This window comes from Microcebus murinus, chromosome 11, assembly GCF_040939455.1.
Source record: "Microcebus murinus isolate Inina chromosome 11, M.murinus_Inina_mat1.0, whole genome shotgun sequence".
Taxonomy (NCBI): Eukaryota; Metazoa; Chordata; class Mammalia; order Primates; family Cheirogaleidae; genus Microcebus; species Microcebus murinus.
Genome location: NC_134114.1, coordinates 69,213,266 through 69,230,763, shown reverse-complemented (window position 1 = coordinate 69,230,763; position 17,498 = coordinate 69,213,266). Strand labels below are relative to the sequence as shown.

Below are 17,498 nucleotides of genomic sequence, written 5' to 3'. Positions count from 1 at the left end.
TTCTGCTTATCATTTTTAGTCTGGTACTACCTCTTGAATTTTCCATGGTCATTACTGCATTTAATGTTACCTGATTTTTCAAAAAAAAGGTTCATCGTCTCTTAAAGAGATTCCAGAAAAATCCACAGAGGCCCCAAACTTATGATGGCAATAGCAGCAAAGTCAATTAATTTGGAATCTCTTTTAAAAACAATAATTCTCACAGCACCTAAAAGAGTTATCTGCTAAAGTAAGTAGTAGTAAGCAGATATTCTATTCGAGTTCTCACCTACTTCTTTGATCCCATGTCACATCCAGAATTACTGGTTTCACTGGTCATAAGCTGTCATTTCTGTTAGTGTATTTTACTGTGCATTGTAATAGAAAATTTTTTGTTAAGCCAGTTTTGCATCTCCTGCTCTAAAATGAAAGCATAGTGAAAATTTGAATGTAGAAGACAGTGACTACACCCTGACTAGAGTAATCAATGCAAGAACATCCTTAAAGCTTTTCTTCTGTAACAAGGGCAAACTCAGCTAAAAAGTTTGTTTAAATCATGCTTGGCATAACAAGAACCTTGAACTGTATCTATCTTTGACTGTATGTGAATATACCTGACTCATCACCATAGTGCCTTTCAACTCAGCCCTACTCAGCTCAACTATTTTTCTTGCCTTATACAGATATTTAAAATTCTTTAAGGCTTCCAGTGAAGGCTATAGGGTTTTTATACTTAATATTAGTTTATAGCACAGGAATCTCATAGCTCATGAATATCTCAGATCTGCAAAATAAAACGGAGGGCCTTTTCTCTGTATACTCAAAATCTCTTTGTAGCCTCTGACTGTGTAGTTGTGTCATACTGTGTCGTGAGCATTTATTTCTAAGCAGCAATTACATCACAGCAGAGCCATTTTTTTTTAAATACTAAAACGAACAACAACAAAAAGAAGTAATGACGAAAAAGTCCTTCATAATCGCAATCTGAAGTTAAGGAAGTCAAGGAAATTCTATGTCAGCAGCACTACTGCATTCTAGCTTTTCTCTACATGTTTTATAAGAGTAAAAGCATCTTATATTACTGTATTCACAAATAGCTGTCCTTTTGCCCATCTTCTGTTATCTCCTGTGTAGAAAAGTGCTATTGTTATCTATTATGAAAATTATCTCACAGAGCAATAAATGATCCTATTTAGTATCTACATTCATTTGATTAGCTCTTTTTCCATGTAGTTACAACTTTAATGTTCTTATTATATGTACTTTATCAGTTTTTGTTAATTGCCTAACTTATCTTTGATGTCGCCCTTTGTCTTATATAGTTGAGTACTTAAAGATCCACATAAAGCATGACAGTTTGATCATTTCAGTGTATTTTCCAATGAACTAAATTGTTGCGAAGTGTAGTGTTCACTCTCTCACTATGAGGTGGGAGGCATCTTTCCTTAAAGAACTCGGCTGCCAGAATTTTTCTGGATTCATGACTTTACTTCCTAGTTCCAGAGAGGCACTTCCCAGCAACTAATCTCTGGATTTTTGTCTCCTGCCTTTGCCTTTTTCTTGCTCCTTGACTAATATGATTCTTGGGGTCCTACACTTGCCTCGCTGAGTGGCAATGCCTTTACACCACAATGCTTGGTCAGTGCTAACTTACTAGGACACTTACAGAGTGGGGAAGACAAAAAAGGTCAGCACCATCTAGTGTCCCTTGCCCTCTCTGGCTTGGATATCATTTTTAGATCTTCTGGTCCGCTCTATTGTTTTAATTGCACTCAGAAACTTTTGGGGTTTTTTTCTTTTTTTTTTTTTTTGTTGAGACTACTAGATATGTGGGACTTCTCATAGACCCTTGAACAAAGCCCTGTTGTTCTCTATCTGGAGCATGAGCAGCTTTGGGAGAGATGCATTTGGAGAAATGATGAAGCAAGGATCACCCTAGCCAATGAAATAACTCACCAACAGAAAGACATAAGTCAAAGGCAGATCGCCCTCACCTGCAGATGTTTTCATGGACTAACATGAAAACAGAGCTGTGTGGATAATTCATGCATTAACATATTGTTTGGCTTAAATACAAAATAAATGGCATCTATGATATCCATTTGGGAGGTTCCATGTCTCCTAGCTGGAGAGCTAAGACATGAAACTCCTGCTGACTGTTTACAGCAGCAAATGTATCTTGAGTGGAAAAGGCAGTAAGTTCAAAGAGGAGGGAGATCTGTGGTCCAGAGTATGGGGGCAAGGCTTCCCAAAGAGGTGAAACTTGAACCTAGCCCTCCGAGGATGTTTGTTATTAACTCTGCCTCCACAGCTTCCTGCTTCTCACCATCAGTGAATCTTGGCAGTTGGTTTTGCCTTCTTTGAATAGGGAATACTTAAGGAGAGCCTAGTAACACAAATCCTGATACTTTTATGCATTTCTGTGCAAAACAACTCTTTCAGAAAACCAGTCTTAATCCAAATATCCTAATAATAGAAAACTCTTAACTTCTCTTTGGGAGCATGTATCTGTCCTGCTCTCCTGACAGTTTTTCTTCTCTCCATTTAGATTATAAATATATGGGGGCCTGGGACCATGTGTTTCTTATCCGTACTTTGTAATTCCCTATGGATAAGACTGGCCTGATTCTTACATTGTAATCTAATCACTTACTAAGAGGTCCCCGTATTTGTTGAAGGTGATGGATTAGCCTTTCAAGCTCCCCAGCCTAAACGGCACTCGTTGTCTTGGGCATTCCCATCAGCTGCCTTCCTCTGATCTCTATTTCTGTTCCAACCAAATATGCTCCTGTTTATTTTCCCTGACCACCCCCTTTCCATAACACATTAAATATACTTTTAAGGAGATAGCAAGACTTCCCTTAAGAATATGACCTTTTCTTTGTGACCGCATATATACAGAAACCGGGAGATATACACGTTGGCAGATGAGATCTGACCAACTACAAGGAAAGCCTTAAGTGAGAGCATCCAAGTAAATTTTAAAACCCATCAAGTTAATATAGCCTTACTTTTTAGCTTAGTAAATGTTTTAGCCACTATGTTTTAATGCAATGTAAGTATAATAAAGCTTTGCTTAAATTCATTTGAACTCACCTTTCTTCCAATTCATTAAAAACATCTTTGCTCCAGTATTGTTTCTAAACAACTAATGAACCTTTTCTGTATGGTTCTCTTATGTCAATGGGCTGTTTTCAGTCTGTGGCCTTACCATATGTAATTACTCTCTCTCTCCTTTATCCTTCTTTGTGATCCACCTTTCATTCTGTTTAGCAGACACTGGGTGGTTTGTGATTTTGAAAAAAAAATAGCATGTAAGTATACCTGGAAAGAATAGGTAGATACCAGCAAAATTATTCTTAGGTAAAATTCTGTATATTATAAGTTGTTTTTCATAGACTTTCATCTTAAAATCGAATTCAAGGCAGTTATAGATGTCTTGTCACCATTAATACTACAGAGATTCATTTAACATGAAACAAATATTTCTTGACTTCCCACTGTGTATCAGATACACTTGCAGGTGCTTGAAGATCTAGCAGTGAACAAGACAGACAAGGACCCTGCCCTTAGCCAGCACACAGACTAGCAGAGGTTACAGTAGAGATATAGACAACAGATATATAATCAAATACACAGCCTGTAGAGATGGCAATGGATTTCCTGATCCTTCTTTTCCCTCACCATTGCTTCAAGGTCATATCTATAACCTGTAGTGTTGAGTTGGATGTAGTCTCATGGTGCTACCCTCATCTAGGAAGAAGCGTTTAAGGGCCTTGTTCTAGTACAAGAAGGAAAAGAGGTACCTGGGAGGGTCAAGTTTTTCATTTTTAAACTGGAATTAAATTGGCTTTAGTCTCAGAATTATAAACGTAAGAATTCATTCACTCATTCAGCACCGTTATTGAGTACTGTTATCAGTCAGGGTTCTGTTATGTTCCAGGCTTGATAACTCCTACATGCATGCCCTTAACAACCTCACACTCTAACTCTAGTTAGAGAGACAGAGACATAAAGTAAATAACTATTGATATTTACTATTAGTAACATTATTACTAATAATGTTACAATAAAAATGTATATTAAGTAGAAGGGGAGCACCACAAAAGCAGTAATAAATCCTGTCTGCCCGGGGGAAGGCCTCACCATAAGGTGACATCTAAACTGAGTCTTAAAGATGACTAAAGTATAACATGCCTCGTTTATTCAGCAAATGTTTACTGAGCACCTTCTGTATGCCAGGCACTGTTGTAGGAACTGCAGACACAGCAGTGAACTAGACAGAGTCATTGCTCTCTTGGTAGCAGAGATGTGGACAATAAATAGACAGAAAATTAAATATGTATTAGGTGGTAAAACATGTTATACCAAAAATTAAAGTAGGATAAGAAAGGGAACAGGGATCGCAAGGGATACTATTTTAAATAGAGTAGTCAGGGACATCTTCTCTAATGAGAGACTCTTTGAGCAGAATCCTAAATGATATGAGATGAGACCAAGAACCAGGGGGAAACCATTTCAGCCAGAAGGAACAGCATGAACAAGAGCATGATGTGTATGAAAGCATAGCATCTTTATTGCAAAGTGAGATATTCTCTGCTGGAGCATGGGGTAAGATGTGAGGGGGAGAGGGAGGAGTAGTGTGGGTGTGACTGATTGAGGCTGGCAAAGAAGAAAGGGTCCAAATGGTGAAAAGCCATGTGTACCATGCACAGGGCTTTGTGTACCCACATTGTCAATTGGGGGAATGGGGACTAGATTTTGAAGATATTTTAAGAGGAAAATAATATGGTTAGATTTTCGTTTGATTGAGTTGGGTGTAGTTAGGTGTGGTTTTTAGAAAATTATCTTTAGCAGCAGTATGCAAGATAAACATGAAGGAGAAGCATAAGCCGATTATAAGGTTATTATGATAGTACAGATGAGAAAATATGTGTCCTAAGTTAAAACAGTAAGGGGAGACTAAGAAGGAGATGGTAGCGTTCAGATGCTATAGGAAACCTGGTGTATAAGATTTGGTGCCCTACGGATTGTGGGAAATGTCAAGAATAGCTCCTAGGTTAGAGCTTAGGTGACTGAGAGGTGAGAATGCCATTAACCAGCTCAAGGGTCCCTGAAGGAGAGGCAGGTTTAGAAGTTCAGATAATAAATTTGATTTGGGGCAATGGAAAATAACTGGAAATTAGAAGAGAAGTCAAGGCTGGAATACAGATTTGACTGTTACCTGCATTTCATGTAAATTTTAAAAGGAGAAGGAGCAAGAGTAGCCAGCATAGTCAGATATTACAGAGAAGTTTAGTAGTATGAGCACTTTGGATTTGACAGTTGGAAGGTCACTGATGACTTCATGATCTACCAATTTCAGTAGATGTGAGTGGAGGCAGAGCCACATCATGATTGGGTTAAAGAATGAAGAAGTAAGAGGCTGTAATTGTCCAGCTGATGTCATTGTCCTCTTCCTCCTTGGAAGCTTTGAACTGAAGGTCAGGTCTTCTTTTCCCCCTCCCTCCTTAGCCTTCTCCACTCAGGGGCCAGAACTGGGTGCCTGAGTGAGGCACATGATGGAGGGACAGACTAAGATATTTGGGTCTCTGCTGGGAGAGGGGCCAGGGATAGAGGAGCCTTGGTGAGTCATATATTGCAGGGAACATCCTCAGTTGGGGACAGAAGGTTAGGCTAGTTCAGAGACCTGTCTCCAGAGGGGGAAAAAGATGACACCCACGTGTTTCCGTTAGATGAGGATACTCTGGAGCAGGAAGCTGGGGTAGGATGGGAAACAAGGGACTTTCAAGGCTGGTGGGAGAAACATGGAATTAGTTAAGAAACTCTGTCCCAGTAAAGGAGTGGAATCTGGCAGAGTGTGGGGGTGGGGATAGAATCTGAGGTAGTAAACTGATGCTGACTAGAAATTCAAGCAGGATGCCTAGATTTCTTAGGGCACAGGGACTGACGATGTGTAAAGAGGGACTGTTGGCAGTTCTTGTGACCGTAAGATAGCACTGAGGAGACAGTTAATGAATTGTGGGGTAGTCCCAGCAATACCTGGAATGTAGATGTTTAACAAATATTTGGGAAGCCAGAGGCCAGGTGGGGTGAGAGGTGAGGGTAGTGTCAGGGAGTAGACACCTCAGTTTCTAGAAAGCTGTGAGTAAATACCAGGGAGAAGGTGGAGGCAGTGGCTAAGAGGAACTCCAGACAGGTTGGAGGTAGAAATCCCAAAAAGGAGCTTTGCACCTCAGTGGGAGTTGGAAGCAAAGGCCAGGATGGGCGACCCACTCCCTTAACCCTAGGACCTAAGGAGTGACCACTGGACCTACCAGAGATTTCCCCACCTCTGCACAAACACACCCTTAGCCTCTGCACACACACTCCCTCGCCTGTAATGCCGTCCCCGCCCACTGGGGGCGGGGCTCGAGGGCAAGGCTGGTGGCTACTCTGAAGCCTCGAGAGCCATCAGTTCCTACCAGACCTGTTGGGGGAGCCGTCCTACCCCATGGCCGGACACAGGCCCTCAAACTTTTACCCCCTTCCAGGCAGTGAGGGGGGCGGCGCCGGAGGGCTGATGCCTGTGCGGGTTGACCCTCCGACCTGGTTGTGTGCCCAGGCGGCCCCTGGCAGGCTGATGGTCCAGCAGGGGGTCAGGCCCAGGGTCTGCCCAGGCCCCGAGGTGTGGGGGGTGGCCCCGGGTCCCCTGCTGTACGAATTCCCGGGCAGGATGGCATGCGGGCCTCAGTTCGGAGCCGCTGAGGCAGGGGCCTGGTTCCGAAGCTCCTCCGAGGTCACCTTCCCAGGGCCCTCCCTTGCCCTGCAGCGCATCCCGAAGTTGGCGCTGCCAGAGGATGTCCCGGCCATAGAGAAAGAGATGGAGCAGCTGGCCAAAGAGCTGAGGCAGAAGAGGATGAGCCTGGGCTACTCGCAGGCCGATGTGGGGTTGGCCGTGGGAGCCCTGTTTGGGAAGGTGCTTAGCCAGACGACCGTCTCCCGCTTCGAGGCGCAGCAGCTCAGCCTCGCCAACATGTGGAAGCTGCGGCCGCTGCTGAAAATGTGGCTGGAGGAAATGGATGAGGAAAACCTTCTGGGCGTATGCAAAATGGAGATGATTCTGCAGCAGGCTCGGAAGCGGAGACGGGCAAGCAGGGAGCGGCGAATCGGAAACGACCTGGAGAGACTCTTCCTGCAGTGCCCGAAGCCCACACCCCAGCAAATCAGCCGCATCGCTGGGTACCTCCGGCTGCGGAAGGAAGCGGTCCGAGTTTGGTTCTATAACCGGAGCAAGATGTGCAGTTGGCCGACCAGTGATGCCTCCCTGTGGGAAGCCGTGGGGGCAGCTGGGCCTCCTTGCCCCGGGCTACCAATGTGCTTTTCCCTGGCACCGGGGCTCCACTTTGATGTCCCCCATTATGGGGGATATTGCTTTACACCGCTGTATTCCCCTGCCCCTTTCTCTGCGGGGGTAGCCCTCCTCTCCGCCCCGGCCACCACTCTGGGCCTCCCCAGGCTTTCAAGCTGAGGGGCCTGCCCTTCCAGGGAAAGTCAGAGAGAGGAGAAGGGAAGACCTCTGGGGAAAATATTCCTGGGGTTTTCATTCAGGCTTTTCGCATTTTCTCAATTTGCTGTCTAAAGAAGAAGTTAAGAATGCATAGTAGGGAATGGGGGTAGGAGTTACTTATGAAAAATTTGGGAGAGAAGTTGAAGTTCCTTGCTGTTTTGTGTTTTTCCTTGTTTTTCCCTAGCATTTGTTTTAAGGTACATTACAATATATATTACTAGATGGTTTGGATATTTTGTTTCTTTTTTTATTAATTTAAGATTATGTCTGGAATATGTTATTCCTTGTGGCTATCAGTAAACAGGGTTTCATTTCTTTATAAACACAATATTGAGTGAAAAACTCAAGTCACAGAAGACTACTTTAGTATACCAGTTTTTGGTGACAAACAAGCAGAACTCTCTGTAACCATAAACACAAAATCTAGCATAATAGTTACCTCTGAGGTAAGGCTTCAGAATGGGATAGGAAAGAAAAAGCCCTTATATGTCTTAAATCACTTTTCCGACCTCTTCTCTGAAGTTCTATGCTTAACTTTTTGGGGAATTGCCAAACTGTTTTCCACAGTGAATGCACCATTTTACATTCCTACCCTCAATGTACAAGGGTTTCAATTTCTTCACATCTTTGCCAACAGCTTTTTTTTTAGTTATAGCCATCTTAATAAATGTGAAGTGCTGTCTCATTGTGGCTCTGATTTGCATTTCCCTTATGACTAATGATGTTGAATATCTTTTAATATGCTTATTGTTCATTTGTGGGTCTTCTTTGAAGAAATGTCTGTTCAAGTCCTTTGCCCATTTTTAAAATTGGATTGTTTGTCTTTTCTTCATATATTCTAGATATTAAACTTTTATCAGATATATGATTTGCAAATATTTTCTCCCATTCTGTGGGTTGTCCTTTCATTTTCTTGACATTGTCCTTTGATACAAAAGTTTTAAATTTTGATTAAGTCCAATTTAACCTCCTTTGTTGCTGTCGCTTTACTTTTGGTGTCGCCAAAGTCATGAACTCTTGCTCTTATGTTTTCCTGTATAGATTTTGTAGTTTTATCTCTTAAATTAAGGTCTTTGATCCTTTCAAGATGATTTTTGTATATGGTGTTAGATAAGGGTCCAACTTTGTTCTTTTACATACAGATAGCCGATTTCCTGGCACCACATGTTGAGGAAAATATTCTATCTCTATTGAACAGTCTTAGCACCCTTGTCAAACATCAATTGACCGCTCATGTGAGGGATTATGTCGGGGCTCCCAACTCTATTCCATCAGTCCATATGTCTGTCCTTGTGCCAGCACCACACGGTTTTGACTACTGTAGCATTGTAATAAGTTTTGAAATTGGGGTGTGTGAGGCCTCCAATTTTGTTCTTCTTTTTAAATATTTCTTCAGCCATTCTGGGTTACTTGAAATTCCATATGAATTTTAAGATTAGTTTTTCCATTTTTGCTCAAAACACCATTGGGATTTTATTAGGAATTGCATTCAATCTGCATATTGCTTTAGGGAGTATTGTCATCTTAAAATGTTGTCTTCTAATCCATGAACACAGGTTGTCTTCCCATTTATTTATGTCATCTTTAATTTTTTTGAGTATTATTTTATAGTTTTCAGTGTATAAGCCTTTTACTTCCTTGGTTAAATTTATTCCTAGGTATTTTATTCTTTTAGATACTATTATAAACAGAAGTTAATTTTGTTTCCGTATTATTCATAGCTAGTGGATGGAAATACAACTGATTTCCCTGTGTTGGTTTTATATCCTGCAGCTTTGATGATTTAATTCTAACACATTTTTTGTGCATTCTTTAGGGTTTTCTACCCATGTAAGGTTATGTCATCTGTGAATAAAGATAGTTATACTTATTCTTTTCCAATTTGGATGCCCTTTCTTTCTATTTCTTGCCTAATTGCTCTGACAATGTTGTGTAAAAGAGGCAAAAGTGGACATCCTTGTCTTATTCCTGGTCTTAGGAAAAAAACTTTCAGTCTTTTCACCATTGAGTATGATGCTAGCTGTGGGTTTTTCACATATGTTTTTCACATATCATGTTGAGGAAATTTCCTTTTATTCCTAGGTTATTGAATGTTTTTATATGAAAGGATGTTGGTTTTTATCAATGTCTCTTGAATAAGTGAAAGGTGTTTGAGGGATATATGATAACTGTGACTGTTTCATAGGATTATAATAGCTACCACACCACTGCTTCCTTCCCCAGTATTACCATCACCATTGCATCCATAACTAGGAGGCCTAAACATTTTTTTCTATATTCTCATTCTCACAACATTCCTGTAAGATTAAGTGACCCACCACTGGGTGATGGAACCAAGTTTTCAATCAGATCTCCCATTTTTCACAGCATGGAGCAACCCCAAATATACCTCAGCTTTCAGGAATGAACTTTTGGTAAAGTGCTTTGAAAACAAAAAGTCAAGTAAATATTCATACAGTACTTACATTGTTCTAGCCCTTTTCAAGTTACCCAATTATAAAACAAATTATGACAGAGTTAGTTTTCAGAACATAGCCCTGAGCAGCATTGTTTCAGGTGGAAGATAGATATGGATAGAAATTACACCATATACCCTTATAAGAGACTGGGTTCCCAGTTTATTTAGTCAGATTATGGAATCACATTGGAAATACGATGACCACAAAGCAGATGCAAATGAACCATATATCAGCACTTTCCCATGATCCAACGTCCCTGATGACAGTGTCCACATTAGGGCCCCACAGACATGGAGAAGCTTCATTTCTGCACTGTAGCTTTTATAATCCTTGGGGCTTACATCACTGCTCAAGATAAACTTAATCTCTGCTCTTAGTGCTTCCATTTAAGAGAATGTTTAGAAACATTAAGCTCTGGCTCTTGAACCAAATTCAGTAATAGTGAGTCTACAACTTAATTTGGGAGAAAAAGCTGAATTAATGCCTGGGTTTCTGCCCCCAGCTTTACAGTATCCCAGAGAGAGACCAGTTCCCCTACACTAACTACAGGTATCCAACATGACAAATGTATACTTTTTCTTCTTGTCAGTATCTAAAGACAGAGTCCTGAGGACCCACACAGATTAGTGAAAATGGAGCCAAGCCTTAATTGCTTAGCTTTAGATTCAGTAGGTAACTAACCACCTACTATTGGATTATCTCACTAGAAGTCACACAGCACTGACCCCATTTCATCATTTTCCTAGACAGCCTTTCTGGAAAGCCTTGGAAGGGAGATGTTCTTGCAGAGAGTCAGGCAGTGTTTAATGCCAGGATGAACAACTCTGATTATGCTGTGAACATTCAGCTGCAAAAAGCTATGAAGAAGCCCTGACCCAGTCTGCTCCCTTAGTTCTTCTGCAGCCCCTGCAGATTTGGAGAAATGGGGATGGGATGAGTTCTCAATCTCAGGGAGCAGCTTCTGGGGTCTGCCTCAGCACCTGCACAACTGCACCGTTTGCACAGCTGTTCCACCTCTGCTTAGACAAGTACTGATATGTGTCACTGATCAGCCTTCACATAATTTAAAATGAGATTTTCCATCACTGGTCCTCTTGACTTACTGTGAAAAGAGAGAGAATAGGCAGGACCTTAGGGAAACCTTGATATTGAAGTGATTTCAGATTTTTCAGAGATTTAAGATTGATATATAGACACCTTAATAATAAGATCTCTTAAAACTGAGAAGGGACCACCCTGGGAGTTAAGGAAAAACCGAGTGTGATATTAAGTGGTTAACAGTGTTAAATATTACAGAGATCAAGTAGCATAAGAAATCAAGTAAGGCATATCATTTCAATAACAAAGATGACATTGGTACCTTTAGTGAGAACAATTTCAAGTGTACCAGTTAGTAGAGGCAGTTTCAAACAAATATGTAAGTCCAAAGTCTTTTATTTGTCAGATTTTCCCCTACCTCAATTTAAAATATAAATTTTCAACCACTCACTTCAATAGATCACTGTCATTTTGAGCATATTTCTTTACCAAATGTTTCCATTATCTTGTGTTTCCTTTACACAAAGCAGATATTCTTAACCTGAACCCTAAAGAGTATAAACAAAAGAATGTGTTTATATTTATGCAAATTTTCTTTAAAGATAGTTGATAGCCTTCATCAAACTTTCATAAGGGACCATGACTATTTTTAGATCTACAATTTCAGAATTTAAGAAACATCTTCGTTTTAGCCACCTTTTCATAAGATTTCCCGTAACAGTACCCATCTAATAGATAATTTCTTGTTTTCTTCAAATCTGTATTTTCTGGATATCTCTAGCTCAGTGTAGTATGAAGACCCTGCCTCATTTTTTACATAAACCTTTCAAGTTTAGTCTAAATATTGCATTGATTATTGCCCTTCTTGTTCTTATACATTTATTAATCCTTAGCACTTGAATTAAATTCTTATCATAAAGAACAATTTCTTTTTCCTGGAAGTCTTCTTATTTATTGTCTATGAAATCATGAGATATTAGGATATCTGCTCTTATTCCAAAACATTATCTTTTTCTTGAATTAGCATCTGTTTTTATAATTTAATATTTTTAAAATATATATACTGTATATCCTTGTTTCTTATACTAAAACTGTGTCATGGAGACTTGTTTTTTATAATAGCCACTCCTGTTTATGGCTTTCTCCTAGAAATAGTCTTGCTTACTAAACAGTATTGATTTTCGTGGCAGAATCTATTCATGATGAATTGTTTTTAGAGTGCAAAATGGTATTTTCTATGTAGAACAATGCTTTTAAAGTGAAAATTACAGTGCCATTTCAATAAAATGCTAGTGGAACATAGTACTTGACAAAGTGATTCTAAACTGAAAGAATAAAACTTAGGAAAATAGCTAATGAAACTTTGAAGATAATAAGTTAGGTGGCCTTGTCCTACTAGATGTTATAAAACTATAATTATTTAAATAGTATGATGGTGGTGGTGGTGGTGGTGGTGGTGGTGATTGTGGACAGAATAAAAGAAAGAAATATTTGGCTACTCCATTCATTGGTGCAACTTTATGAAAGGCTGTTAGGTAATTCACATGAAAAACTTTCAAAATGGTGTTCCCTTTGGCCCATCACTTGAACGTTTAAGAGTGTTTATAAGAAAATATATGTGTGAAAGTGCCTAAAAATTTAGTGATAATGTGATCACAGCAGTTTTTTTTAACAAAATTTTTAACAAAAAATTAGAAACAACCTAAGTGGTTAACAAAGAGTTAAGTAAACAGTACACCATGTATGATTAAGATTGTGTCACAGAACCACAGTTTTTGGCATACAGAAAGTTCACAGTAGATTTTTGAATGAGACAAAACAGCTTATGAAGCTTCATGATACCATTTTTAATAAGCTATATTACATATAGAAACAATCTAAATTTATATCATGGTTATTGGTATTATTGGTGATTTTTTTAGAATTTTTGCTGTATTAGTTATACCATAAAAAAAAATTCCAATGAAGGCTCTAGGAAATCTAGGGTTCCAATATATATTCATTTTCCCAGTCTTCTTTGTCTTTAAAATAGTAATTTCTCCTCATAAAGCAATACTTAAAAGAGTAAATTTGACCTTTTTTCCTTTTTAGTCACATTTGTAATTTCTGTAAAAGAAAGGCAGTTCTCTAAATAGAGGAGTATGAGGGCATGTAAGTTAGAAAGACATTGCTAAAAATTAGGGCTTTATGGGGTTTTTTTAATCACATGCCCACTAATGTTGAGAGCTGTAGTGTAGCACAGTGAGCGAAGACACCTGCCATATGTCTGTTTTCCTGTACAACATGGTAATTTACAATTACAATTAGTGTGTTTATAAACCTCTGTGTAGTTAACCCATATTTAGAATATAAGTCCAAATCATTTCCATGTTTCTGAATGTTTACTTTTCAATTTTAAAAAGCATTTGAAAATATCAAAATCCTTATTTCAACACAGTAGAAACTTTTGCTTGTCATTTTTGAAGAAACTAAGTGAATTTAAATGAGCTCTCTGGATTTCTAAGTTGGAAGGCAGGGTCAGTTCCTGTGATTATGTCCCCAGCCAGTTGTAAGATGAACTGTCATGAAGTGAACCCACCCCAAGACCCAATAAAATCCTTAAAACAAGACATTAGCATTATCATGGCTCTACCAGTGAAGAAAAGCATGACAGGAAGCTTTGAGAGAGGCTCTACGCAGTTTACCTCAGGGGCTACCTCCAAAAAAATTAATCCAGCACACAGGTCTATTGAGCTGCCACTCTGTCACCTTCACTTTTTAGCTAGGAGCACAGCTGTGAATTCTGCTAAAGGCCAAATTAGCTACTCTGGTCTTGAGCTTGAACCTCCCCCCACCACAGCTTCCAACAAAACGACAAAATACTGCCAAAGACCATGGTTGAAAAAGGAAAAGTTAGGGCCTTCCTGAGAATTCACTACATTTAATATTCAATATTCTTTCCTAAAACAGTACAGCCTGAATGTCATTCCTTCTTTAGAAGAAAAACTGGGTTGTTTAACAGTTTGTCCTCTTTTTCTTTCCAGGATGAGTGGTATATAGACCCTCTTCTAGGACTAGGTCCAGTGGCCTAGGCAGTATATAGATGCACTAAGTTGATCAATTATTTTATAACAGATGATAATGCTCCTGGATCAGCTTTTTAATATTATTGATTGAGTTGCAGGAAACCTTAACATATACCTTTTTTGTTGAAAGAGAATTTGTTCTAATATACAACCATATTCATGTTGGGGCTCCCAAAAAAAGTACCACAGATTCAGTGGCTTAAACAACAAAAATTTATTTTCACACAGTTCTGGAGGCTACAGATCTGAGATCAGGATGTAGGCAGGATTGGTTGTGAGTTATGAGAAGGAATCTGTTCTAGGCTTCTCTCCTTGACTTGCAGATGACCATCTTTTCCCTATATCTTCCCATTGTCTTCGTTCGTGTGTGTCTGTGTCCATATTTCCCCCTTTTTTTAAGAACACCAGTCAGTGATGTCGGATTAAGATCAACACTAACAACCTCTTTTTAATTTAATTGCTGCTGTAAAGATTTTTTTTTTTTTGACATCTGTCTTTTGCTTGGGTTAGAGCGCAGTGATATCACCGTAACTCACTGCAACTTCAAACTTCTGAGCTCAAGCAATCCTCCTGCTTCAGCCTCCCAAGTGGCTGGGACTACAGGCCATGTGCCACCATATATGGCTAGTTTTTCTTTGTGGAGATGAGGTCCCACTCTTGCACAGGCAGGTCATGAACTCCTGGCCTCAAGCAATCCTCCTGCCTCAGCCCTTCTTACTAGGATTATAGGTGTGAGCTACCACACCCGCCTGTAAAGATTTTATCGCCAAATTCCATCACATTCTGAGATACTGGGGGTTAGGACTTCAGCATATGAATTTTTGTGGGGAAACCATTCAGTCTGTAATACTAGCCTAATTAAAAATTAAACTAAATGCATTTAATTGTTAATGTATTTATTCAACAAATATTGAGTACCCTATATAGCAGGGAGTACTCTATATACTAAGATGCGTTCGTGACTAGTAACAGTGTCAGCTTGATCCTCAAGGAGCTTAAAGTATGATGAGGCATCTAGACATGAAATAAACATGTGATTACAATTTGTAAGAAATATACTGTGGTAGAAGTGACATAAGTTATTGGGGATCTTCATTTAGATTTATATTTGTAGCCCTCCTCTTAAGTATTCCTCTGATAACATCAATTGTGACAAATATCCTAAACCAGAGGGACCTGCACAGGAACTGTGGTCCTGTAGCCAAGCCATACTTTGGCTCCTGTAGCCAATCCATGCATTTATGGATTCAAATCCCAGCTCAGTAACCTATCATCTGTTTTTTCCAATGAGTTTCTTCTTTCAGCCTTAATTTTTCATTTGTAAAATATATCCAACAGTCCACAGGGTGAGAGTTTGTAGAAGGATAAAATTAGGTTAGATAGGAAAAAATCTCTAGGAGTTCCCTTTTATACAGTAGGCACTCAATAATTTTCTCTCCTTCATGCTGCCTTGTCTATGCTCTATTTATAGCTCATAAATCACTCTTGTACATCCCTAGAAACTTTCACATAGTAGGTACTCAATGATTGATAGCCAAAACAGAATAAATGAAAGAACAGAAAAAGTAGAGCCACTTGTCTCAGTTGCCAGAAAATTTACTGATATTGGGAAATGACTTTTGGTATTATATTAATAATAATTGGAATGCAATTATAAAGTCCATTTCCTTAGCTGTCAGATGATGACTAGGTAAAAGAACAGATAATAAGGTTTTGCTATGAAGATTTTAGAAGAAGACTTTTTGACAAGCCATATAGCATTATATAATTGGGAGAAATGACCTCTGAGGTTGTATCCAGCCTAGAATAATTATATGAGTCTCCATGACTAAGAACAAAACAATGCAACACAGGTTGAATGTGGAGGCTAAGAGGATACAGGGTATAAGAATGGTCAGAGTAGGGTGACACTCATCTTTGTACTATGATTCCCACCTAGCTTTTCCTTCCTGATCACCTGCTTCTCATTGTCTCTCCCAAGTGCAAGCTCCATCCTGCCTTCGTTCACACTGTTGCTTCATTAAATGGCCACCCTCTCTAGAGGCTTTTCTGTCTAAACCCTGCTATATTAGTTTGCTAGGGCTTCCAAGGTGTCATAAACTGGGTGACTTAAACAACAAAAATCCATTGTCTCACAGTTTTAGAGACTGGAAGTCTGAGATCAAGGTGTGGCCAAGGTTGGTTCCTTCGGGGGGCTGTGAAGAAAGGGTCTGTTTTAGGCTTCTCTCTCTCGTTGGCTTGTAGATAGCCATTTTCTCTATATATCTTTTCATACTGTCTTCTCTCCCTGAATGTCTCTGTGTCCAGAGTTCCCCTTTTCATGAGGACACCAATCATATTGGGTTAGGGCCCACCCCAATGACCTCATTTTGACCTGGTTACTTCCGTAAAGATCTTGTCCCAAACAAGATCACATTCTAAGATACTGGAGTCTAGAAACTTCAACATATGAATTTGGAGGACAAGGGGACACAATTCAACCCATGACACCTACCACTCCTGATATAGAGAAAAGATAGGTGTGTGGTGGAGGATAGGTGTAGAAAGGCAAGGAGACGTGTTTTAGTTTTTCCTACAGAGAAGTTATCATGTCCTGCAAAGGAGATGGTATGATGGAAAAGTATGGTCGAATAGTCCCAGCTCTGCATCCAGATAATACCACTGTTCTAGGGTTAACCTTATAGGGAAATTTTTAAGAAAAGTAAGATTTCTTCCTTCCCAAGCAATAACCTTACAGACTGAAGAATTACAGTAGCTTACTTATTTCTGTCTATTTTGGGAGCAGAACAATTGAACTCTCATCAGTGAGATTGGGAAGCTTTATTTTAGAAAGAAAATTTTGAATATTTTGATAAAGATATGATTCTTAATTTTCCCAGAAAAATTGATATGTGAACCTATAGAGAAAGCCCTATCACTTTTTGCTAAAAGCATTATCAGTCACTGATATCACCAAGCTAATGTAACAAGACAGTCAAGTGACTCACCTTGAATTTGTTGTCATTGTATCATATTTACACAAAACAGAGCTAAAACAGCAGAGAACAAAAGTTTATTAGGCAGTGATTGGTTTCATAAACTGTCTTAAGAATATTGCTGGCTGGGCTCAGTGGCTCAGGCCTGTAATCTTGGTACTCTGGGAGGGCAAGGTGGGTGGATTGCTTGATAGAACAGCCTGAGCAAGAGCAAGACCCTGTCTCTACTACAAATAGAAATAAATTAGCCAAACAACTAAAAATAGAAAAAATTAGCCAAGCACGGTGGTGTGTGCCTATAGTCCCAGCTACCCGGGAAGCTGAAGCAGGAGGATCGTTTGAGCCCAAGAGTTAGAGGTTGCTGTGAGCTAGGCTGATGCCACGGCACTCTAGTCCAGGCAAGACAGTGAGACTCTGTCTCAAAAAAAAAAAA

General features: G+C 39.5%; 2 protein-coding genes across 5 annotated transcripts in view; both read left to right on the top strand.

The window, feature by feature from the left end:
• The window catches only part of ARB2A (ARB2 cotranscriptional regulator A), a 425,319-nt gene that overhangs the window by 292,645 nt on the left and 115,176 nt on the right, over positions 1–17,498 (top strand). The gene's annotated exons all lie outside the window — the stretch shown is intronic.
• POU5F2 (POU domain class 5, transcription factor 2) overlaps positions 1–17,498 on the top strand; it is a 28,868-nt gene extending 11,370 nt beyond the window's left edge. Inside the window, exon 1 of the mRNA XM_012751818.2 lies at positions 1–17,498. This exon is cut by the window's left edge and continues 11,370 nt beyond it. Within this exon, the coding sequence (XP_012607272.1) occupies positions 6,473–7,489 (1,017 nt within the window). The 5' untranslated portion in view covers positions 1–6,472 and the 3' untranslated portion in view covers positions 7,490–17,498.